Source organism: Staurois parvus, unplaced genomic scaffold (genome assembly GCF_062004578.1).
Source record: "Staurois parvus isolate SC_StPar_1 unplaced genomic scaffold, SC_StPar_1.0 ptg000831l, whole genome shotgun sequence".
Classification (NCBI taxonomy): Eukaryota; Metazoa; Chordata; class Amphibia; order Anura; family Ranidae; genus Staurois; species Staurois parvus.
This window is the reverse complement of record NW_028318627.1, coordinates 117,538-141,815: the sequence shown is the minus strand read 5'-3', so window position 1 is coordinate 141,815 and position 24,278 is coordinate 117,538. Positions and strand designations below refer to the sequence as shown.

Below are 24,278 nucleotides of genomic sequence, written 5' to 3'. Positions count from 1 at the left end.
ATAGCAACAAAAAAGTCAAAAGAAATGCAGGTCTAACAAATGATAACTGATCTGCATGTTCATGAGGGAAAGAAGGATTTGATCCCCTATCATTCAGCAGGATTTCTGGCTCCCAGGTGTCTCTCATACAGGTAACAAGCTGAGATTAGAAGCAGTCTCTTAAAGGGAGTGCTGCTAATCTCATTGTGTTACCTGTATAAAAGACACCTGTCCAAAGGAGCCATCAAACCATCAGATTCCAAACTCTCCACCATGGCAAAGACCAAAGAGCTGTCCAAGGATGTCAGGGACAAGATGGTAGACCTACACAAGGCTGGACTGGGCTACCAAACTATGGCCAAGCAGCTTGGTGAGAAGGTGACAACAGTTGGTGCAATCATTCACAAATGGAAGAAACACAAAACAAGTGTCAGTCTCCCTAGGTCTGGTGCACCATGCAAGATCTCACCTCGTGGAGTGTCAATCATCATGAGAACAGTGACGAATCATCCCAGAACTACACGTGAGGATCTTGTCAATGATCTCCAGGCAGCTGGGACCACAGTCACCAAGAAAACAATTGGGAACACACTATGCCGACAAGGACTGAAATCCTGCAGTGCCCGCACGGTCCCTCTGCTCAAGAAAGCACATGTCCAGGCCCGTCTGAAGTCTGCCACTGAACATCTGAATGATGCAGAGGAGGACTGGTGGAAAGTGTTGTGGTCAGAGGAGACCAAAATCCAGCTCTTTGGCATCAACTCAACTCGCCGTGTTTGGAGGAGGAGGAATGCTGCCTATGACCCCAAGAACACCATCCCAACTGTGAGACATGGTGGTGGAAACATTCTGCTTTTGGGGGGTGCTTATCTGCTAAGGGGACAGGACAACTGCACCGCATCAAAGGGACGATGGACGGGGCAATGTACCATCAAATCTTGGGTGAGAACCTTCTTCCCTCAGCCAGGGCATTGAAAATGGGTGGTGGATGGGTGTTCCAGCATGACAATGACCCAAAACACACGGCCAAGGCAACAAAGGAGCGGCTCAAGAAGAAGCACATTAAGGTCCTGGAGTGGCCTAGCAAGTCTCCACACCTTCATCCAATTGAAAATCTGTAGAGGGAGCTGAAAGTTTGAGCCACCAAACCTTAATGACTTGGAGAGGATCTGCCAAGAGGAGTGGGCCAAAATCCCTCCTGAGATGTGTGCGAACCTGGTGGCCAACTCCAGCAAACGTCTGACCTCTGTGATGGCCAACAAGGGATTGGCCACCAAGTACTAAGTCATGTTTTGTGAAGGGGATCAAATCCTTCTTTCCCTCATGAACATGCAGATCCGTCATCATTTGTTAGACGCATTTCTGCTGAATTTGTTGTTGTATTCTGTCTCTCAGTGTTACACCGAACATTCCATTGTTAGACCGATCATTTCTGTGTGAGGGGCGAACATTCCATTGTTAGACCGATCATTTCTGTGTGAGGGGCGAACATTCCATTGTTAGACCGATCGTTTCTGTGTGAGGGGCGAACATTCCATTGTTAGACCGATCATTTCTTTGGGCAAACCTTCTACATCAGCAGGGGAGCAAATACGCATTTCCTTCACTGGGTGTGTGTGGTTCATACAGTGTTTGAGTTGCTGTTGTGTTTTTTTTTTGTAATTTTTATTATCATGTCAAAGTGGTGACACGGGTCTAATACGTTTAACATCCTGCAGGCTCTTTGCTCTTAATGAGAATAGAGGGAAAAGGTTGAAAGCCGCATTCCATCTGGGTTTTGTTTTTAAAGTAAGAAGAATTTTTTTTATCTTCAAACACAATGTTTAAGAATTTCTTGTTTTTCTTGTCTTTCAGATGTTGGAGGCCTGTGACTGGAAATGATCATTTGCAAGTGAAGAACAGAATGCCATGAAAAGCTGTGTTGTGTTGATACCAACTTACATGAATTACAAAGACTTTAACCACTTCATGTCCAGCCCATGTGGATAAATGGCTGCACGGGAGCAGTGCAGGGGCGGGTGGCCATTTATGAACGTCCTCCCCGCTCCCTGATTGTGCGCGCTTCCAGGGAACGCACAGCGATCCGGTGCCAGCTGTGTCCTCCGGACCCAGCAGAACATTGATAGTTGGATGGGACCTCTGTGTGAGGTCCCAATCATATGATCACTAACTGGCCAATCAGTGATCACATGAAGAGTAGTAAGCAAGATGTCACTTCTTACATCATTGCTTACTACTAATGAAATCTGTGAATGATCACAGAGATCACATGGTACAGGGCTATTCACAACAGCTTTGTACCATGTGGCAAGCTGTGACCAATCACATCTCTCACAGTATTTCTCAATGGTTGCAGGAATGCAGCCAGAGAGAAGGAGAAATGATTGCTTTTACAGCCTTTATGGGTGTAAAAGCAATCAGTGTAAAGAAAAAAAAAATCTTCATCACCCCCCACAAGTACAGTGTCACTATGGTGACCCCACACTGCTAGGGTGATAATATATTAAAAAAGAAAAAAACCCATAAATATTAATATAAAAAAATAAAATAAAAATGTAAAAAAAATCTTGAAAAATTATAATTTTTGGTTATAAACTAATTTGGGTTATTTTTTTTTTACTAAAAAGATAGCTGAATACATTTTGGCCAAGATTTATGAAGAAAGATTATTTATTTGCAAAATTTTACAAGAAAAACACTATTTTTCAAAATTTTTGGACATTTTCATTTATATAGTAAAAAAATGAAAATCCCAGCAGTGAATAAATACCAACAAAATAAAGTTTTATCTGTCTCAAAAAAATGCTAAAAAATGTATATGGGTACAGTGTTGCATGACCGCGCAATTGTCATTCAAAGTGTGATAGCGCTGAAAGCTGAAAATTGGCCTGGACTGGAAGGGGGGGAAAGTGTCCGGCCTGGAAGGGGGGGAAAGTGTCCGGCCTGGAAGGGGGGGAAAGTGTCCGGACTGGAAGGGGGTGAAAGTGTCCGGACTGGAAGTGGGGGAAGTGTCCGGACTGGAAGGGGGGAAGTGTCCGGACTGGAAGGGGAGGAAAAGTGTCCGGACTGGAAGGGGGGGAAAGTGTCCGGACTGGAAGCGGGGGAAGTGTCCGGACTGGAAGGGGGGGAAGTGTCCGGACTGGAAGGGGGGGAAAGTGTCTGGACTGGAAGCGGGGGAAGTGTCCAGACTGGAAGGGGGGGAAGTGTCCGGACTGGAAGCGGGGGAAGTGTCCGGACTGGAAGGGGGGGAAAGTGTCTGGACTGGAAGCGGGGGAAGTGTCCAGACTGGAAGGGGGGGAAGTGTCCGGACTGGAAGCGGGGGAAGTGTCCGGACTGGAAGGGGGGGAAGTGTCCGGACTGGAAGGGGGGGAAGTGTCCGGACTGGAAGGGGGGGAAAGTGTCCGGACTGGAAGGGGTTAAACTAATGGACTTACCGAGCAATGGACTTTCTACCATCATTTTTTTCCATTTTTTTCTTTATCTTTTATCTCTCGATCTTTGTCTTAAAACCAGAGAGAGATATTTAAACCTGATGATCATTTTACAACCTGTATATCCTGTACTCTCTGTATACATGTAACTCCTCAGGTGAGATGCTACACAATGACTTTGCATAACATAACGTATTGGGTGTCGGAGGATTTGCACACAGACACTCAGACTGGGTAGAATAAGTTGAGAATATAACACTTTGGGAGGCTTTCTTTAAAATTATAAGAGGGATGAGCGAAAGTTATCACTCCGGTCAGAATTTAGATTTTAACTTAATTGAATGATGGGGATATTTTAGAGGCTGGTGAAGAGAGATGTAAGTTTCAATTTCATATTTTATGTATGAAGCATTCAGTATCTCAAATCACAATGCTACTCTGCTAATTGATTATATGTTCACTATTTGTGAATTGATTCTGAGTAATAACCGATTCAAGTGGGGGCATGTAGGGATATTGTAATTTTATATATTCTTCAAGATGGCATCCGGAGCGGCCGCATAATCGCCAGCTCCGGCGCCCCCGCCGAATCCGCCGCCATCCGCCACCATCCGGGAGGTAGCGGGCTCCAGAGCATCCCCCGGAGGTCCTTCCAACACCCAGAAGGGGTTCTGGGCGCTCTGTCCCTCCGGCGGTGCCCCGGCGGCTCGCGGCCTACCATGGCCCCTGAAGCCGTGGCCTTTCCTGCCGGCCGCAGCCCACCAAGATTCCCCGCTCCAGAGGGGACACAACCCCCGCTCCAGTGGGGACGCCACCACCACCCCCTCCCCCGTCGGCACCCTCACCAACCGCTCCAGTGGTCCTGCCATCGACCTGAGGAGTACTGAGCGCCCTGTCCCCTGCGGCCTATCAACCAGGATGCCGCCGCCCGCGCCAGAGAGAGGGGAGCTACCACCATCGCTTCCCCTACCTACAGCCACCGCAGAGAAAGGGGAAGCAGCAACCACCCCCACCAGCACCGAGAGAATAAGCCCCCACCACCCCCGGCACCAAGAGGGTAAGGCACCGCTACCAGATCTGCTTCTCTACTCCCCACCGTGTACCACACAGCCGTGCCCCTGCCACCGCACAGCCCCGAGGCCCACCCAATCTGGTGGAGGCGAGCCTTTCACGTGGCCTACAGCACCCACTGACGCCGGACCCTACAACACCTGCGGTTGCCGGACCCTGCCGCTCCTACAGACGCTGAGCCCCATAGCACCCCCAGTCACTGGTCCGCAGCATCCACATGCACTGGCCTACAACACCCACTGATGCCGGGCTCTACTGCACCTACCAACGCCTAGCCCACTCCGCCTCCAGACGTCGGCCTACACCACCTCCAGACGTCGGCCTACACCACCTCCAGACATCGGTATGCACCACCTCCTGACACCGAGCCCTCAGCGCCTCCTGACACCGGGCCCTCAGCACCCCCGGACGCCAGGCCTACAGCACCTCCAGACTCTGAGCCGTCAGCATCCCCAGACGCCATGCCCTACAACGCCCCCAGTCACCGCGCCAAACAGCTCGTCCAGTCGCGGAGCCACCGTACCCACCGACGCCGTGCCACAGCACCCACGGATGCTGGACTGCAACTACCCAGCTGCCGACCCAGCTGCCCACCACTCTCACTCTCCTCCTACAGATGGACACAGATGAACTCTGCCACGGCGTGACAGACTCTCCTCATCATCACGCCCTGATGTGAAACCTTACACCTCCCCCAATCTGACCAGCACTCCGCTCACCCTAACATGTCAGCTGCACTCCTCGTATTCCTCTCCTCCATTCCCAAAATCCCCTCCCTCTACCCCCCTACTCCCCCAAAACAGCTATACACTGCTCCTTCACGTCTTCCCTCTCCCCACTATGGCTCTCACCACCTCCTCCTAATACTCCACTCTCCCGCTGACCCACATGCCACCACTAACAGATCCACACGCTCCTGCACATCCCGTTCCCATGCCACCTTTCTCAACCTTCTCCTTCTCCTAACCGCCGGGGACATCTCCTCGAACCCTGGCCCCCCACCTCCCCACTCCCCCTCTAGGCACCCTCCTGCTCCCGCCAGCCTCTGCAACCTCCTCAATCTTATACCTGTCCCCCTCCTCTCTCGGTTGCACTCCTGAACGCCCGTTCGGTTTGCAACAAGCTCACCGCCATCCATGACCTCTTTATCTTCCACTCCCTCAACCTCCTAGCGGTCACCAAAACATGGATCCAAGCCACTGACTCCACCTCCCCTGCGGCACTCACCTATGGAGGCCTTGTCTGGACCCACTCACCCAGACTGAGTGGTCGCAGAGGTGGTGGGGTCGGCATGCTCCTGTCACCGCTGAGCACCTTCCAGGTCCTCCCTAACCCCCCTCTCTATCCTTCTCCTCCTTCGAGGCCCACTGCATCCGGCTCTTCTCTCCCACCCCTCTGAGGATTGCAGTAATCTACCGGCCTCCTGGACCCGTATCCCGCTTCCTGGACGACTTTACCGCCTGGCTTCCCTTCTTCCTCTCCTCTGAGCTACTGACCATCATCCTTGGAGACTTCAATATCCCTATCAATGTCAACAACCCAGCTACTTCCCAACTCCTCCTCCTAACCTCCTCTTTCGCGCTCACACAGTGCACCCAGTCCTCCACCCACACCAATAGGAACACCCTGGACCTCATTTTCTCCCACCTCTGTACCCTCTACAACTTCAGTAACACCCCCTTCCCTCTCTCTGACCACCACCTCCTCACGTTCTCCGTCTCCCCATCCTCTAACTCCCCCCCCCAAAGCATCAAACCATCACCAGCCGTAACCTCCGCAACCTGAACCCGGCCCCTCTCCACTTGGCAGCTGACCATCTGTACGACAGTATCCTTCCACTGTCATGCCCTGACCTGGCCACTAATGTGTACTACGACTCACTGTCAGCTGCCCTAGACTCCCTGGCACCCCTAACCACACGTAACATCAGACCCCGACCGCTTCAACCCTGGCAGAATGACCATACAAAATGTCTCAAACAATGCAGTCGAGCGCTGGAGCGATTATGGCGCAAAACCAGATCCCCTCGAGCATTCTCCCTCTACAAATCCGCCTTCCTCACCTACACCTCCTCCATCCACGCCTCCAAGCAAGCCTACTTCATAACCCTCATCAACACCCTCTCCACCTGTCCTCGCCGGCTCTTCTCCACTTTCAGCTCCCTGCTCGCTCCTCCACTCAGTATCTCACTCACCGCCCACGAGATTGCCAATCATTTCCAAAACAAGATTGACGCAATCCGTAAGGACATTGTCAATTCACAATCTACCTCTCCACCGAGCCTCCCTCCTTCCATCACCCCCTCAACTTTCCCCTCCTCTGACCTCACAACCTTACTGCCCCCCACCACACCTAACATGCAGCACACTATAACCTCCCCAACATTCCGCTTCTTCAGCCCTGCTACCACTGAGGAGGTCACTAAGTTCTTCCCAGAAGCAAGACTCACCCCTTGCCTCCTGGACCCTATCCCCTCACAACTCCTCCGGTCACCCCCCTCCTCCATCATTCGCTCCCTCACCCACATTTTCAATCTTTCTCTCTCTACTGGCACATTCCCCTCCCCCCTAAAGCACGCGCACATCACCCCCATACTCAAAAAACCCTCCCTGGACCCCACTGACCTGAACAACCTCAGACCCATCTCCCTGCTGCCACTAACTAACAACCTCCTTGAGCGCTTAGTCTACAATCGCCTAAGCGCCCACCTCACTGACAACAACCTCCTTGATCCACTACAGTCTGGCTTCTGTCCCCTGCACTCCACCGAAACCGCCCTCCTCAAAATCACTAACGACCTGCTAACCGCCAAAGCGAACGGCCACTACTCAATCCTCCTACTCCTTGACCTCTCCGCGGCCTTTGACACAGTCGAACACCCCCTCCTCCTTAATAAACTACACTCCCTTGGCATCAGAGACTCCGCCCTCTCCTGGTTCTCCTCTTACCTATCCCAACGCTCCTTCAGCGTCACCTATAACGCTGCCACCTCCCCCTCTCTGTTGGGGTCCCTCAAGGCTCTGTCCTCGGACCCCTTCTCTTCTCCATCTAAACCTCCTCCCTTGGCAAACTGATACACTCCCACGGCTTCAACTATCACCTCTACGCCGATGACATGCAAATTTACCTCTCCACCCCTCACCTCACCCCCTCAGTCTCCGCCCGCATCACCCACCTCCTAAACGACATATCAGACTGGATGTCACTCCATTTCCTCAAGTTAAACCTTTCCAAAACATAGCTCCTAGTTTTCCCCCCAGCCCGCGTCCCCCTATCCTCTCCATCACGACTAACAATGCCACCATCAATCCCACCCCACAAGCCAAAGTCCTAGGTGTCACCCTGGACTCAAACCTTTCCTTCCAACCTCATGTCCAATCACTATCAAATTCATGCAGGCTCCACCTCCGCAACATCTCCATGATACGTACGTTCCTCACCCCAGACACCACTAAGCAACTCGTATACTCCCTCATTAATTATCTCACGCCTGGACTACTGCAACTCCCTTCTCACCGGCCTACCTCTACGCAGACTATCCCCGCTTCAGTCTATCCTGAACTCAGCGGGCAGACTCATCCACCTTACCAACCGCTCCGCTTCTGCCACCCCCCTCTGTCATTCCCTCCACTGGCTCCCGATTGCCCAACGCATTAAATTCAAATTACTAACACTGACATACAAAGCCATTCATAACACTGCCCCAAACTATCTCACCGACCTGATACCCAAATACCACCCTACCCGTGCCCTTAGCTCCTCACAAGACCTCCTACTTTCTAGCTCCCTGGTCTCCTCCTCCCACGCCCGACTGCAGGACTTCTCCAGGACTTCCCCCATCCTCTGGAACTCCCTACCCCAATCCATCAGACTGTCACCTACCCTCCTCACCTTCAGGAGCTCCCTGAAAACCCATCTCTTCAGGGAAGCCTACCCCACCCTCACCTAACAGCCGATCTCCTCCACTCCTCCTTCCACTCCATCCCCCACAGCCACTTCCTCCTGTACCTCTACCCCCTCCCTCCTAGATTGTAAGCTCGAAAGAGCAGGGCCCTCGGACCCCTCGTGTATTGTATTGTTACTGTATTGTCTTATGTACTGTCCCCCCCACTTTAATGTACAGCGCTGAGCAAACCTTTCTGGCGCTATATAAATACTGTATAATAATAATAATAAATATATATATACTGTATGTAGGACTGAGCTAGATGTATTTTACACAACAAAAGGATAGCCGAGGACTCCTTACTATGTTCCTTTTATATAAGATCACCTCGGCACTCGGGGGGGTTAACTTGTTACATTTCAAAGGAGGTCATTTTCAAACTTGCAAGGGTGATAAAATGCAGATCACTCCGTCAGACTGGAAAGGATTACTTTTCAGAAGGTACATTGTTTACATGTTTAAGGATGATAAAGAATGTGATTGGACCATACAAGAAGTATTTATTGATGGTAATTAGGGAAATGGTGGAAGGATGACTTGATTATCTGGTAAACACTATGGTGACCCAAATTGTTACCTATAGTAATGACAAGTGAAGTCTTTTCATGTAAGATCAAAAGTGTTATGTCAGCCAATCAGAAACCCCTCCAGTACACTGTATTTCAAGGGAATTTATTTTGGCTGGGAGATGAGCTTCTTCTTGTCATTAATATGGAAGCTCAGGTATAGGTCACAACTCCCATTATTGCACGCATGGAAGCCCCACCTCTGTGCATATCATAGATCAGACATATGATGGACGGTGTAGGATCTCCATGCTTGATATGAAGTATCTTAAATGCGCTGTTTGTTCATTGTAATATCTACAAATATTCAGCTGGATTTCTGTCATTTGTAACAAATATCTTTATCCGAATAAATGCATCTCTCTGGAAAAAGAACTGTTGGACTAATTGCTGCGGGAAAAGTACATTTACGAATATACACTGGACATTCATCCTCCATCACAATAATTCAAGACAACAAGTTAAATCCATCTCTGGCCAAAGAATTGTGGTACTCATAATATAAAAGACAACATTTGTGTTTTCATGAGAGATTTTTCAGTATCGGCTTTGAGGAACACAACACCTTCAGGACCAGTTCACACTAATGTGATGACAACAGAAGCACAAATGTATTTGCTCCTTTCGACGTGTCCAGAGTTAGATGTGTAGAACATCTCCCAATGAAGAGATTCCCAAACTGAGTCGGGTGATTATTGGAAAACTTAATTTCCTGAAGGCTCCATGTGAGCACAGCTGGGTATGGGCCCCAACCCGCGTATGTGTCCAGGACCTAACTCATAAATTTGAGCCCACCTGCAGCCTTGGCATTTCTCTTTTTTCCTCCTGTGTGCCGTCCATTCATGCATGTGGGTTTCAGCTGGACACAGCCCCTGGTGTACCGGATAAATGACCCATAATCCAGCGAGCCCCACTGTTGATCCTTGGGGCAGCTTTTATCATAGCTAACAGCCTTGTCTGGGGTCCATGTGAAGTGGGCAGCAATGTTAGCAGAGTCTCCCCTAGGAGCGTGCGTTCACGCAGTGCCAGTGTTTACAGTCAGAGGGCGGAGTTTGGGTGAGCAAAATTTACAAGTGTAACACCCTCCTAGTTACACTAGTTGGATCACAATTTTAGTTATTCAGGAGCTGCTAAGCAGGAGAAATAGTCAGTGGGGTCAAATTTGGGACAGGGCTGAGAGGCTCTGCAGACCAGCCTCTCTGGCATTTCCCCCCTCCTCTGAGGTTCTCTGGGAGGGCCTTGGAGGCAGAGGGTAGATCTGAAGAGTAGCTGGCTGAACCCCTTTAGGGACTCTAGCCAATCTCCATCAGGAAGTTGGAAGGGGCTGAAATCCTTAAAAGGGTGGATGGGGCTTGCTCAGTCTGGAGGAATAGAAGGAGCTTGAGGAAAAGGAGGAGATGCTGCTGATAAAGGTGGTCATGTGGAAGGAGAGTGCAGAGTGCTGTGAGGCTGTAAAGGGGTCTGCTGGGATGGGACCGTTCTGTAAGCCTGGTGTTGTGAGAGGAGAAAGCTCAAGACTCAAGGGACTCTATCCAGAGGAACACCTGTAAAGCAGGTGTACAGGAAAGGACCCTGAATATACCTGCAACCCCTGGGTGGATTGGGGAGGGAGCACTCTGGTGGGAAACCAGATTCACCCCTTTGCTAGAGACTGTGCACAGGATCCATGTCCCCTGCCCAGGACTAGTAGGAGACTTTGTCTTTGGAGGTGCTGGCTAGCACTCCAACTGTGTAGTAAACCCTTAAAGAAGAAGCTTTGTAAATAGTCTAAAGATTGTCCTCCAATTCAGTCCAAAGAACATCCTACACATCCCTACACCCTATCCAAGTTGATATTCCCCTAATAAAATCAACAAAACAAATGTTCCTTGGCTGGATTCCTGACTGTGTGTACAAGATCGTGTGGGGATGCTGAGGATTTATCAAGCAGGATTATAGGGGGCCCTACGTAAAATAAATGTTCTTGAGTGGCTCCTACGGGGGTAGTGCTACACAAATATTTTGTATCCGAATGTATGCTGCTTTGCTAGGTGTTGTTTTGCTCTGCTCCCTGCAGCCGCTGTGCATACCCTGAGCTCATTCACATACTCTGCATAACTGGTGCACAAAATAATACTAGGCCAACCCCTTCAAAAGACCAGCATTTCCAGAGAAGGAAGGGGAGTCACCTATGGATACCTACTGTAGCCAGCTATTGCCTGTCGGAGTATAGGACATCCTTTTATTTTTGTGCTCTCCAGTTTCTCAGCCCAAAAAAAAGAGAAAAGTATGATTTTATGATGTCAACAATTTTCCTTGGGTGGTCTGTGTAGACTGCAGAATAATAGTGCAATCCTGTTGCAGATTCCTACCTTTTTTGTTGCTCTTCTGAACAAAACCTTTTCATCATCTTCTGCTTCCTAGCAGGGAAAGGTTTGATCCATTAACCACTTGGTGATCTCAGGGCTGTGGATGGAAGCTGCAGTATAAACCTCCCTCTAGCAGTAGTCAACCCTTTAGGGTTTGTTACAAAGAAAGCCATGCAAAGGGATTATCTGTTCTGGCAATGAGCCGTCTCTGAGCTTTTCCAAGCAAAACAGCGCTCTTCAGGCTCTTCAAAAAAAGATGTGGATGAACATGACTGTATGAATCTTGCTTTGTTCATGTAACCAGGGATGAGGATGATGACACCGAACAGGTTGCTGCCTCATCAAACAAGTGGCCAATACGCTCAAAAGGAGTGGTTTCCACTAACCCCGTGAAGGGATTATAAGTTCTGGCAATGAGCAGTCTCTTAGCTTTCCCAGGCAAATAGCCTCTTCAGACTCTATAAAGAGGGTGTTGAGCATGACTGTATGCATCCTGCTGGTTCAGGCAGCCAGGGATAGAGATGGTGACACCTAAGAGGATGTTACATTCAATAAACACGGTGTCAATGCACTATAAAGGGGTGGTTTTCACTCACCCTCTAAAAGAGTTATCTGCTTTAGCAATGAGAAGCCGCCTAGCCTTCCCAGGCAAAACAGTGCCTTTCAGAGTTTCCATAGAGGATGATGTGGATGGACATGACTGCATGAATACTGCTTTTGTCAGGGACCATCGCGGCGCTGGTCCCGGCGCAGTATGCCATCTCATGCAGGAATGCGGGCGCTAGGTCCCGGCCAGCCGCGGCGACAGGGTATTTAAATCCCCTCTGTGCTTTCACTGGTTGCCGTATGGTCTTCCTGTTATCTCTGTTCCTGAACCTGTGTATTGTGAGTATTGCTGACCCGGATTGCCTGACCTTGCTGATTTCTCCTGTCCTGACCCCTGGCTTGCCTGACCTCGCTCCTGAATGCCCCTGTATAGATCTGACCTCCTATTACTGACCTGGCGTGTGACCCAACCATTCTTTGCCTGCTGCTTTGTACCGCACCGACCCCCCGGCTACTGACTCGGCTTGTCTGACTTTGCACTTGCTCATCCATCCGTCCATCCCACCGGGACCTCCCGGCCTCCTCACGTCAGGCTCTCACCCTGCAGGAGCCTCTGGCGGACTTCTCTACCACTGGTGGGTGTACCCAGTAGTCGCGACCTGGTCTCGGTACGCTCCAAGTCCATCCCCACCATCAGGGGCCCTGGTGAACAAGTGATCCGGGACTTAGATTCCGTGCTCTGGGGAAACCTGATCAGTGGGTTGCTAGAGGTGCCACCAGGTGGTCCCTTACAGCTTTGTTCAAGCAACCAAGGATAAAGATAACGACACCTAACAGGTTGTCACATGAGGCTAATACACTCTGTGAAAGGGTTATCTATTCTATCAATAAGCAGTCTCCTAGTCTTCCAGGCAAACAATCCTCTTCAGACTCTTCCAAAAAGAAGATGCAGATGAGCATGACTGTATAAGCCCTGCTGGTTCAAGCAGCCAGGGATAAAGATGTAGACACTTAACAGGTTGTCACATTCATTAAACACATGGTCAATACATTCTAAAGGAGTTGCTTCCACTCACCCTGTGAAGGGGTCATATATTCTGCCAATGAACAGTCTCAGAACCTCCTCAGACAAATCAATCCTTGTCAGATTCTTCCACAAATGATACGGATGAATATGACTATATGATTGCTACTTTGTTCAAGCATACGGTGATTAAAATAATGGTGACCAAGTTGCCACAATTAATTAGGTATTTGGTCAAGACACTCTAAAGGAATTGCTGAATTTACCTTCTGCCAGGGCCATCTATTCTAGCAATGTCCAGTCTTCCTTTCAGGGTCATTAAAACTGGTCTCAGAGCCTTCTCAAGCCAATCAATCCACTTCAGTTTCTTCTGAACAAGAAGATGAGGATGTCCTTTGTCTAGGTTTTTGATTCCTCCCTTTGTAAGGTTGGTGAAATGCCTTTAAATAGAAGCAAACCTGTCGAAGTATTTCAAGTTCCTCCATAAGACTGCTTGACTATTCCCTTATAGTGCCTGAATCAAGTGCTCAATCTACAAGATAGGAGCATTTTTTCACAGCAGGATGTCAAAATTGTGCCCCTTGAACAGGAAGGCGTCCAGGGTTTGGAATCACACCTTTAGTTGATGTGTCCCTTATGGGATTAGCCAGATACATGACCTTACTATTAGAAGATGCTGTGGTCTTTAAGGACATACTCAACCACTGCATTGTTCTGGATCTTAGAAGGTGAAGCCTAAATTAATAATGGTCAGTTTGGCTTCCTACCTCAAAATGAATGTCTGCTGAGTTAAAGCAGAGAAAAGTTCAAGAGTCAGTTTCCATGCTCACTCCAGAGAGGTTAGCTTCTACATTTCTAGCTGGGAGTCCAGAAAATGGTAAGCCAGTACATAATCCAAAAAGTCAATGATGAGCTCCATATCAGGATGCTTTTTGGTATTTTGGGGACTGTGCCACCAATACATGTCTTATTGGCACTTGGTGGCTCCTCTTTGGGCATAGGTACAGCTTTGGAGACTGATGAGTGGCCCCTCAAGGCAAGCATTTCAGGCCATATTTGGGAGATCTTTTATCCCTCACATCTCAGATTGGGCCACATAAATCGCTTCATTCAGCAGGTCAGGTAGGCTCAGTTGAACTCTTGCCCCCTTTTAAGTCTGGTTTCTGGACCAATGGCAGTCAGAGGGCCTAGGTCAGACAATATGGATTACGCCATGTATGAAAGCGAGCCTAAACTTATGGCTGGAGAAGTGGAATCTTCTGCAATGTCATTCCCTTCTGACAACCTAGTAGCTGATTGTGCAGTCAGACAACAAAGTAGTTGGAGAGTCCTATTTCAGAAGCAATGGGCTCAGGGCCAAGGGCTGTTTTCAAGGGTCCAAGATGGTGTCCAACATCCTGGAGTTGAGAGCGTCATTTCAGGCTCTCTTAGCCTTTGGTCGCCTCATCTGGGGTAAACTTTTCTCGCTGAAGTTAAATAGCACAACGATTGTGGCCTACATCCAGAAAAAAGGAGGCACTCAGTCTCTCCCTCCTGAAGGAGGTTTCTCCAATTCTGGAGTCGGCCCAAGTCAATCTTTTGCAGCTATCTGCGGACTAAGCGCCCATTTGGAAGAATCTTCAACTGAACTATTTGTCCAGGACAATCCTGGACAACATTGAATGGTCTAGACTGCCTCAAGTCTTTTTAAAATTAACAAAGCTTGGTAATTTCTTTCAAAGGTAGACCTTTTCACATCCCCAGTCAACATCAAGTTGCCAAAGTTCTATTCCAGGGTCCAGCATCTGCAGGCAATCGGAGTGGAAATGCTGATCGTATAGTGGATCTCCAAGACAGCTTATGCCTTTGACGCCCCCTCTGATTCTCAACTTCCTACTAAGGCTGTAGCAGGGGACAGTGACAATTATGCTGATGATCCCAGATTGGCCAAAGGGGCCTTGGTACCCTCTACCCCTTTTAATGAGTGTCAAGGATCCATTTTCTCTGCTGGTAAGGTCAAATCTTCTACCAAGTCCCATTCGTCCAGCACCTGACAGGCTCAAGTTGCCGGCTTGGGTCTTGAGAGACAGTGGCTAATAAATTTCAGGTGCTCTGTAAAGGTTGTGAATACTCTAAAGAAAGCAAGGAAGGACAGCAGTAGCAGTGCCTATAGTAGAATATGGCATAAATTCACAGGACTGCTGCTTATCAAGGTTTTACACTGGGCTCTTCACAAGTCTGTCACCTTCTGAAGTTTCTACAGGCGGGGCCTTCAGAGTCCATGTCACACAAGAGGTTATCCTTCCTATGGCCCTTTTGGGAAGTACTCAAGGAGTTAGCCCATCAGATGTGGGCCAAGCTCTAAAATGTTACATCAAGGCGGCATCTGGCATCAGGAAGTCGGAGCTCCTGTTTGTCATTAAAGGTGGAGCGCATAATGATTTCACAGCTTCCAGTGAGATTATTTCCTCTTGGTTGGTGAAGCTCATCTCCTTGGCCTACAAGTTGAAAGGGTTGGCTGTGCCAGGGGGATCACGGCACTCTCCACTAGAAGGGTCTTGACCTTGTGAGTGGCAACAGGCCAAGTGTCCCCAGAGACACTATCTGCAAGACAGCTACGTGCAGTGGTGTATTTAGACTTTGTGCTGCCCTAGGCAACGCAAAAATTTTGCACCCCCAATGAGAGAGCAAGAGAGTCAATACGTGTGTGTATGTATATATGATTCTCTCTCTCTCCCTTTCTTTCTCTTCTCTCTCTCTTCTACCTCCCACTCTTTCCCCCTCGCTCTCTCTCACCTCTCTCTTTCTCCCTCTCTCTCCCCCCCCCCATCTTCCCTCTATGTTCCCCCTCTCTCTCTCACTCTTCCCTCTCTTTCTTCCCCCTCTCTCTCTTCCCTCCCTCTCTCTCTTCCCTCTCTTTCTTCCCCCTCTCTCTCTTCCCTCCCTCTCTCTCTTCCCTATCTCTCCCCTCCCTTCCTCTCTCCCCCCTCTCTTCTCTCTCTGTCAAGGTCCTACTTTTCTTCAGAGCTTGTGTATCTCCATGTGCTGGCATCCATCTTGGGTTTCTGCAAAGCATGGTGGGAACCTTTATGCCTTCAGGCTTCTGTGGCTCCTCCTCAGAAGGGTGTGGTTGAGCACATTTAAACCTGCTGTCTGCAGTTGCTCTCTGCATTCGTGTCCTGTATGTTCCCGTGTCTCAAGCGCTTGTGCTGTTCTCGTTGCTCTCCTGGTAACCGACTCGGCTTGGACAAGACTATTCGCTGCCTTAACCCTTTACCTGACCTCCCGTTGCTGAACCCGGCCCGTGACCTGAGTATTCTTTGCCTACCGTCTAGTACTGTCTGCTCCGTTGTTATCGACCCGGCCTGTCTGACTACGCTACACGTGTTCCCATCTAGCTCCCACCAGCTGTACGCCATTGGCGGCAGTCGTTACCACAGCTAGGGTTACTCGGGGGCCACGACCTGGTCTCAGGCTGCGTCAAGTCCATCCCCACCATCAGGGGCCCTGGTGAAGGGTAGGCTGGGGCTTAGACTCCGCGCCCTGAGGGACTCTGGTCTGTGGGTAGTGGCTGTCGTCAGTCGCGTCAGTGACCGTACCATAGGCCTGCCTGCGCATGCCATCGTTCCTGCCCTGACACTCTCTTTCTCTATCTCCCCCTTCTCTCCCTCCCCCTCTCTCTCATCCCCCCTATCTTCCTTCTCTCTCTTCCCTCCCTCCCTCTCTTCTCTCTCTTCCATCCCTCCCTCTCTTCTCTCTCTTCCCCCCTCCCTCTCTTCCCCCCTCTCTCCCCCTTCTCTCTCTCCCCCTTCTACCTCCCACTCTTTCTTCCTCCCTCTCTTTCTCCCTCTCTCTCTTCCCCACCCCCTCCATCTACCCTCTATGTTCCCTCTCTCTCTTCCCTCTATTTCTCTCTCTCCCCCCTCTCCTCTCTCTCCTCTCTCTCTTCCCTCTATTTCTCTCTCTCCCCCCTCTCCTCTCTCTCCTCTCTCTCTTCCCTCTTTCTCCTCCTCTCTCTCCTCTTCCCCGTCTCTCTCTCTTCCCTCTCTCTCCCTCCCCCCTCTCTCTTCCCTCCCCCCCTCTTTCTTAGTACGTACGGGACTGCACGCGCACACACACACATCTTCCAAGGGCTGCTGATCTCTGGGCAGTAGGACGGGGGGAGGGGAGGTGTGTGCAGTCCCATACGATCCATCAGTGTATAATGTGCTGGATGGACGACAGGAAGGAGATCCCACAGAACACAACACAGCTCACCTCCTCTGGGCTATTTCATCTCTGCCACTTCTCTCCCTGCTCCAGGCTGTCCCCTGGTCCTGGCTCGTCAGCTGCTGGAGGGAGAGGTACACGAGCATCGCTCTGCAACTGCCCTCCCCCACGCCCCACCACATCGATCCTCCTGCTGTCTGGGCCACTGCAAGAGTACCGGTGGTACCCCTCTGATGGCGGCCCTGCATGGCTCTGTCCGCCGCTAATCAACAGGTCCTTTCTTCCTGGGGGCAGTGCCGTCCCCCTAAAAATTGCTGCCCTAGGCAAATGCCTTGTTTGCCTCGCAGTAGATACGCCCCTGGCTACGTGGGTGTCAATAGATAGGTTCATGGCTCATTACTGTATAGAAGCAGCCTTAATGACAGTTGAGTTTGGTAGAGGCATCCTGCCTTCTGCAAAAAAGCCAGAATTATGGAGTGTGTAGCATTATCCCTCCCCTGTGTGGCTAGTTAGTTCCCAGCTGTGCTGACATGGAGCCATCAGGGAAAATGGAGTACTGAATTACAGATACAGTACCTTAAATTTCCTTTCCTGACTCCATGTCAGCACAATTCCCACCCTACTTGGTAGGACTAGTTATAGAACGAAGAGGCTGCAGGTGGGCTCAAATTTCTGAGTTAGGTCCTGGAAGCATGGGGGGGGGGGCACGGGGCCCTTACTCAGCTGTCCTGACATGGAGCTCATCAGTAAATTTACTGTATCTGTCATTACATTTTCCATTTTCGTCTTGCATATTGAAGTAGAACTGTCTGTGATTGATCATACCTTAGATCAGTGGTTCTTAACCTGGGTTCGATCGAACCCCAGGGGTTCGGTGAGTCAGTCTCGCGGGTTCGGCGGAGGTGAAGACCCACACCCGACTCATATGATTCGTGATGACATGCCCCGCTTGTCCATCATTGGCTGCAGGTGGTCACGCAACATCGCTTAGCCCAGTGGTCGGCAAGCCGCGGCTCTTTACATGCTTTAATGCGGCTCTTGTGTGCCGGGCACCCGCTCCCCTCCCTCCTCTCGGGCGGCAGGGACTCTGCAGCGTGATCCAAAAAAAAAAAACAGCCAGGGCAGCGCGCTCAAATGCAATGATTGGCCAGTCTCGCTGCCACTCACATCCTGATAGCCAGTGATTGGCTGTCAGGATGTGTGTAGGCGGGGCAGCGTGACGAACGTGAGAGGAGCTAGGCTCCTCTCACAGTCCGCCCTGAAGACCTGAACGGCGCGGGAATACGGCGAGAGGAACGCGCGGAGCAAAGGTAAGTGAATTGACACAGGGGGGACTTGGCTTACTACTTGCTACTTACTTACTACTACTATATAAGGGATGAATTAATATGGGGGATGAATTACTATAGGGGGGATAAATTACTATATGGGGGATGAATTACTATGGGGGTGAATTACTATGGGGGATGAATTACTATATGGGGGATGAATTACTATGGGGGATGAATTACTATATGGGGGATGAATTACTATGGGGGATGAATTACTATATGGGGGATGAATTACTATAGGGGGGATGAATTACTATATGGGGGATGAATTACTATAGGGGGGATAAATTACTATATGGGGGATGAATTACTATATGGGGGATGAATTACTATGGGGGATGAATTAATATGGGGGATGAATTACTATATGGGGGATGAATTACTATATGGGGGATGAATTACTATAGGGGGGATAAATTACTATATGGGGGATGAATTACTATATGGGGGATGAATTACTATATGGGGGATGTATTACTATGGGGGATGAATTACTATATGGGGGATGAATTACTATGGGGGATGAATTACTATATGGGGGATGAATTACTATATGGGGGATGAATTACTATATGGGGGATGTATTACTATGGGGGATGAATTACTATATGGGGGATGAATTACTATATGGGGGATGAATTACTATATGGGGGATGAATTAATATGGGGGATGAATTACTATATGGGGGATGAATTACTATATGGGGGATGAATTACTATAAGGGGGATAAATTACTATATGGGGGATGTATTACTATGGGGGATGAATTACTATATGGGGGATGAATTACTATATGGGGGATGAATTACTATGGGGGATGAATTACTATATGGGGGATGAATTACTATATGGGGGATGAATTACTATGGGGGATGAATTACTATATGGGGGATGAATTACTATGGGGGATGAATTACTATATGGGGGATGAATTACTATATGGGGGATGCTGGACATTTCGAGGATGCTGGATATAAAGACGAAGAAAAGGAACAGACTTTGTTGCGAAAATGACATGAGAGTGGCACTTGCCAAGGTAATGCCGCGCATTTCTGAACTGGCCTCTGAAAGACAACAGCAGAAGTCACACTGATTTGCGGTAAATATTCATTATTTTGTTTTTGTGTGAAAATCATGTTTTAATGGTTTTGTTCTTTGTTCTTAATGGTTTTGTTCATTTTGTGCACCTATGTATAAATATATACCTATGTTTTGAATTTTAAAAATCATATTTTATTTTTCCAATTAAGAAGGGTTCAGTGAATGCGCATATGAAACTAGTGGGGTTCAGTACCTCCAAAAAGGTTAAGAACCACGGTCTTAGATTGTAAGCTCCCAGGATCAGGCCCTCCTATCCCTCTTGTATTGAACTGTATCATTGCTGTATTGTCTCCCATTATATTGTAAAGTGCTGAGCAAACTGTTGGCGCCATAAATCCTGTATAATAATAATCATACCTGTTCCCAGAGCGGGGAAGGCGACGGAAGAGACCTGAAGTTTCTCACACTCCAGTAAGGCATCCAGGACTATTTTCCTGATGGATGTTGGATTATTTTGTCCTCTCACATGGATAATCCATATACATTTTCTGAGCTTTCCAGACCCAGTAACGACGTATCCCTTATGAGGTTTGGATCCTGCCAGAAATGGAAACATACAGAGCATGGCCTTAACTGGTACCTGGTGAGCATCCATGATCCATAATAATCCTAACGCCTGAAGCCCATGACCCTCTATATATTCCCTACGTCTGCCACATTCTCTTGGTGCATCGTCTATTCTGTACATATGAAAAACATTTTTGACAAATCCAAAAAATAAAACAATGATGGTCCAACGCAGAGCTTTACCCAGAGCAGCAGCAGAAGATGCAACCGGTGGTCCAGCAGCTTCCAGAATTGCTTTTGAAACTCCTACAAATAAAAATAGAAAACATAATGGATTAAACATTTGTTATTCGATGTTTGGCGGTTTCTCACCCGGTGATACAGCAATATAAGCTCTACTCCCAACTCCATATTACTTCTTCCCATAATGATTACTATAACCCAACCTTGGATGCTGAAGCCTCACATCTCCTCCCTGTGTTGTGGTCGGATCACGTCCCTGTCCTACTCACCTTATCACTGGATTCTACGTAATTGAAAGTGTGTCATTGGCAACGAATCGAGTTTTTACTTAAACACGACCCATCTAGGATGGAACTGGAGTCTACTCTAAGGACAGGTTCATATCTATTTGGTTTTTTTACTGAATTTTGCAGAAACGCACTCCAGTTCATTTAACATGGTTTCCTATGGGACATGTTCACATCTATGCTTTTTCAAAAGGGGCAGGGCCACCCAATGATGTCACGGGTGGCACCGCCCCTTAGTTATTTAAGATCTGTGAGACAGTGGAGCTGTCTGGTGTGAAGCGCTCATTATGACTGACATTGGATCTACTTTGGGGACATCTATTTTTTCTTTTTGTTTTTTAAAAAGGGATTTGCCTCCTGTTTTTTTTTACACTACACTTTTTGTTTTTGGGTAAATGAGTAGGGGTACAAGTTACCCCATACTCATTCACATGGGGGAGGAGGGGTGGGATCTGGGGGGCCCCTTGTCAAAGGGAGCTTCCAGATTCTAATAGACTCCCCGCAACCACCAGCCACCAGCCAGGGTTATGGGGAACAGGCCCTTGTCCCCATCAATATGGGGACAAGGTGATTTGCGGGGAGCCCCCCTGATCCAAGTAACCCCCCCCCATGTGAAATGCATGTGGTCTGGTATGGTTCAGAATGGGGGGCTTGTTCATCCCCCCTCTTTTTCTGACCTGCCAAGCTTGTTTTTTTTTTTAATGCCGACATTCTTTTGTTTTTGGGGGATCCCACTGACAGCGAAGGACGCGGCGGCCACCCATTCCTTAACAGCCAAAAATGCAAAACACATAAAAGAGAATAGGGAAAAGGGAATATTGCACCACCCTATATAACATGTGACATCACCATACTGCACCCAGGGCTGCTGCTAGACGATTTTACACCCAAGGCAAGACCAGCTACTTGCACCCCCCCAAAAAAAACAAAAAACTTCACCTGTAGTTCTACTTTACCCCTCTTCTTTCCTAGCACACCCCACCCCAATCCCACCTCCTAGCACAAAACCTTCCCTACCACCCCCCCCTCATAGCACAAATCAACCCCCCTTCCTCCCTCCTAGAACAACTCACCCCAATCCCCCCTCCTAGCACAATTCCCCCCCCCAACCCCCCATCCTCTCCTAGCACAATTCCCCCTACTAACTACTAGCACAAATCCCTCCATCCCCCTCCTAGTACAAATCCCCCCTATTCCCTCTCCTAACACAAGTCACTCCAATTCCCTCTCCTAGCACAAATAGTCCCCCCAATCCCCCCTACCAGCTCCAATCCTCTTCCTTCGATCCCCCAAATTCCTCCTGTAGCTAAAACCCTTCCAAATTACCCTTCCCAACATAAAAACTCCCTCCTTGCCCAATATCCCCTCCTTCCTTTGAGCACAACCCCCCTCCCCCCACAATGGTGGAGTGTAGGGAAACCAGCAGCCGTGGCTGAGCCCTAGGCACTAGTGCACCCTAGGCGGCGGCCTAATTCACCTAGTGGTAGCAACGGCCCTGACTGTACCTTCCACCCTGCCGAGACCTTCAGGAACACAAACAACAATATCTTGTGGGTAGCAGTATTCCTAAACGATCGTTGTCAGTGTTTTACTCCCTCAATGCTCCTCTTACAGGAGAGGAAATCATGCAAACGATCAAAATACTTTCAAACCACAAAGCCCCGGGACCAGATGGCCATCCATATGAATACTATTAATCCTTTCTCCAGATTCTTCTCCCATTCATCTCCTCATTTTTCAATGGCTTCCTCCACAAATCCCCTAGACTGTGTAACACACTGCACTAATACTGATTGCAGGATGTTAATTAACCACAAGATGGCAGCGTTCAGCTGTTTAGGTATTCAGACTTTAATGAAGCAAAGCAAAGCCTTAATGAACTTGTGTGCTGATGGCAGGACTTCTGTACTCAGACAAAGAGTGAACAGACTACATTTCACAGAGGAGCTGGAAAAGGGGCGGGAGCCTATATATTCAAAGGCCTGGTGTCACAGAGCTGGCCTCCCCCCCATTATACAGGTTTGCTATCTGCCACCCCCACCCCTCAGCAGCCCCTCACTCTTCTGTCCAGTCCATGCTGGGACTTCTACTCCTCCTTGTCCCTGACACAGGCAGCCCCCAGCGGCCCCTCACCCCTGTCGCCAGCAATCTGGCCACCTGCTGAGGGAGCATCCTGCTTCCCTGGCTGGGCACCAGAAAGTTGGCCCCCCTGCTGTGGGAATCCACAGGCAGGATCCCTCCTGTCACCACCTCCCCTGTCCCCTCATGCACGTCTTCCCAACAGGGACAAAGGCCGTGTTCCCTGTGTGGGTCCGGAGACGCGGGGGGCGGGGCCCTTTGCCATGGTAACCCGACACAACATCTCAGGTTACCGCGGCAATGTCAACGCGCTCGGCTCTGTACTTAAGAAAGAGCAGGGAGCCGGCCCCCTGTATTCTCCTGCCTGCCGTGTGTGAGTGAGGTCTGTGCTCCATGCCAGCCTCCTCCGGGCTTCAATCCCCTGCCCTCCTCTCCTCTCACTTGCTCCTCTGCCTGCCAGTCTGCTGCAGGATCCCTCCCCTGTGTGGGGTTAACACTGTGCTTCCTGGATCTCCTCACTGTGGAAGAACCTTCTGCTGCCCTTGTGACCCTGCTGCCTGGATCTCTCCCCTGAAGGACTTAACCCTTTGTTCCCTATGAGCCTGCTGTTGGATCTCTTCCCTGGAGGACTTAACCTTTTGTTCCCCGTAAGCCTGCTGGCTGGATCTCTCCCCTGGAGGACTTAACCCTTTGTTCCCCATGAACCTGGCAGACTTAACCCTTTGGTCCCCGTGAGCCTGGTGGACTTAACCCCTTGCTGCCTGGAGCTGCCTGTGTGGATTGACCCTGTGTTGCCCGTGTGGACTGTAACCCTCCGTGTCCGGCTCCCTACATCCAGTAAGTGGACTAACCTCGTGCTGCCCGAAAGACTGAGCCCAATTCTCCCCAGGAACCTGAATTCTCATGAAACCTCCACTCCCCTGTCCTATTGAACCCGGTGGACTATCAGCCCCCTGTTGTCCCATATTGCCTTCCAGAGAACTTTACTGTGTTGCTGTCTCTGGTGTGGATCTGTGGACTAATGGATCTATTGTCTGTGCCCCAAAAATGTCCCCAATAAACGCCCGCACGTCGGGTTCCGTGCAGTCTGTCTCCGCGTGCTCTCTGAATGCGCTCCTGGTACTTGACACCTGGGAACTTTCCAGGAAGGAAGGAAGTAGATGTGGAAAAGTTGAGGTCGTGTGTGGAGGAGGCAGTGTGGGACTCAGAGGACCCAGGGTCGCATCGGAGAGAAGGAAAGAGGGACTGCAGATCACTGGTATCACTGACAGAGAAGGTTTTATTATCTTCATGTATAGAATGCATGAGGGTAAAAAAACCTTCATCCTTTACAACCATTTTAAACTATGATTATTTTTTGTTTCAAAGCCAGGGTGTTCTCCTGGTCAAGGTTTCATGGTGGTGTCGGCATTTGCTGTGCTTCCAAATCAGGCTCAGAACTGATAGGGCACCCAAAATACTCAGCAGCTCCTAAGGGGGTAGCACCACAACCGCAAGACATGCAACACTCCTATGTGACATTGATACGTAAACTGGATAAAGATTGCACACTCTGCATGAAGTACAGGCCCGTAGCATTATTACATTCACATTTAAAGATTTTTACCAAACTACTTTTGCATCACTGCAA

At 49.3% G+C, this 24,278-nt stretch overlaps 1 protein-coding gene across 1 annotated transcript in view; it reads right to left on the bottom strand.

Moving 5' to 3' along the window:
• Positions 1 to 24,278, bottom strand: part of LOC149443803 (protein mono-ADP-ribosyltransferase PARP15-like) — a 148,616-nt gene that overhangs the window by 91,889 nt on the left and 32,449 nt on the right. The window contains exons 5-6 of the mRNA XM_089655261.1: positions 20,283 to 20,345; positions 19,890 to 20,069 (exon numbers count right to left, since the gene is read on the bottom strand). Of these exons, the coding sequence (XP_089511387.1) occupies positions 19,890 to 20,069; positions 20,283 to 20,345 (243 nt within the window). The remainder of the gene's footprint in view (positions 1 to 19,889; positions 20,070 to 20,282; positions 20,346 to 24,278) is intronic.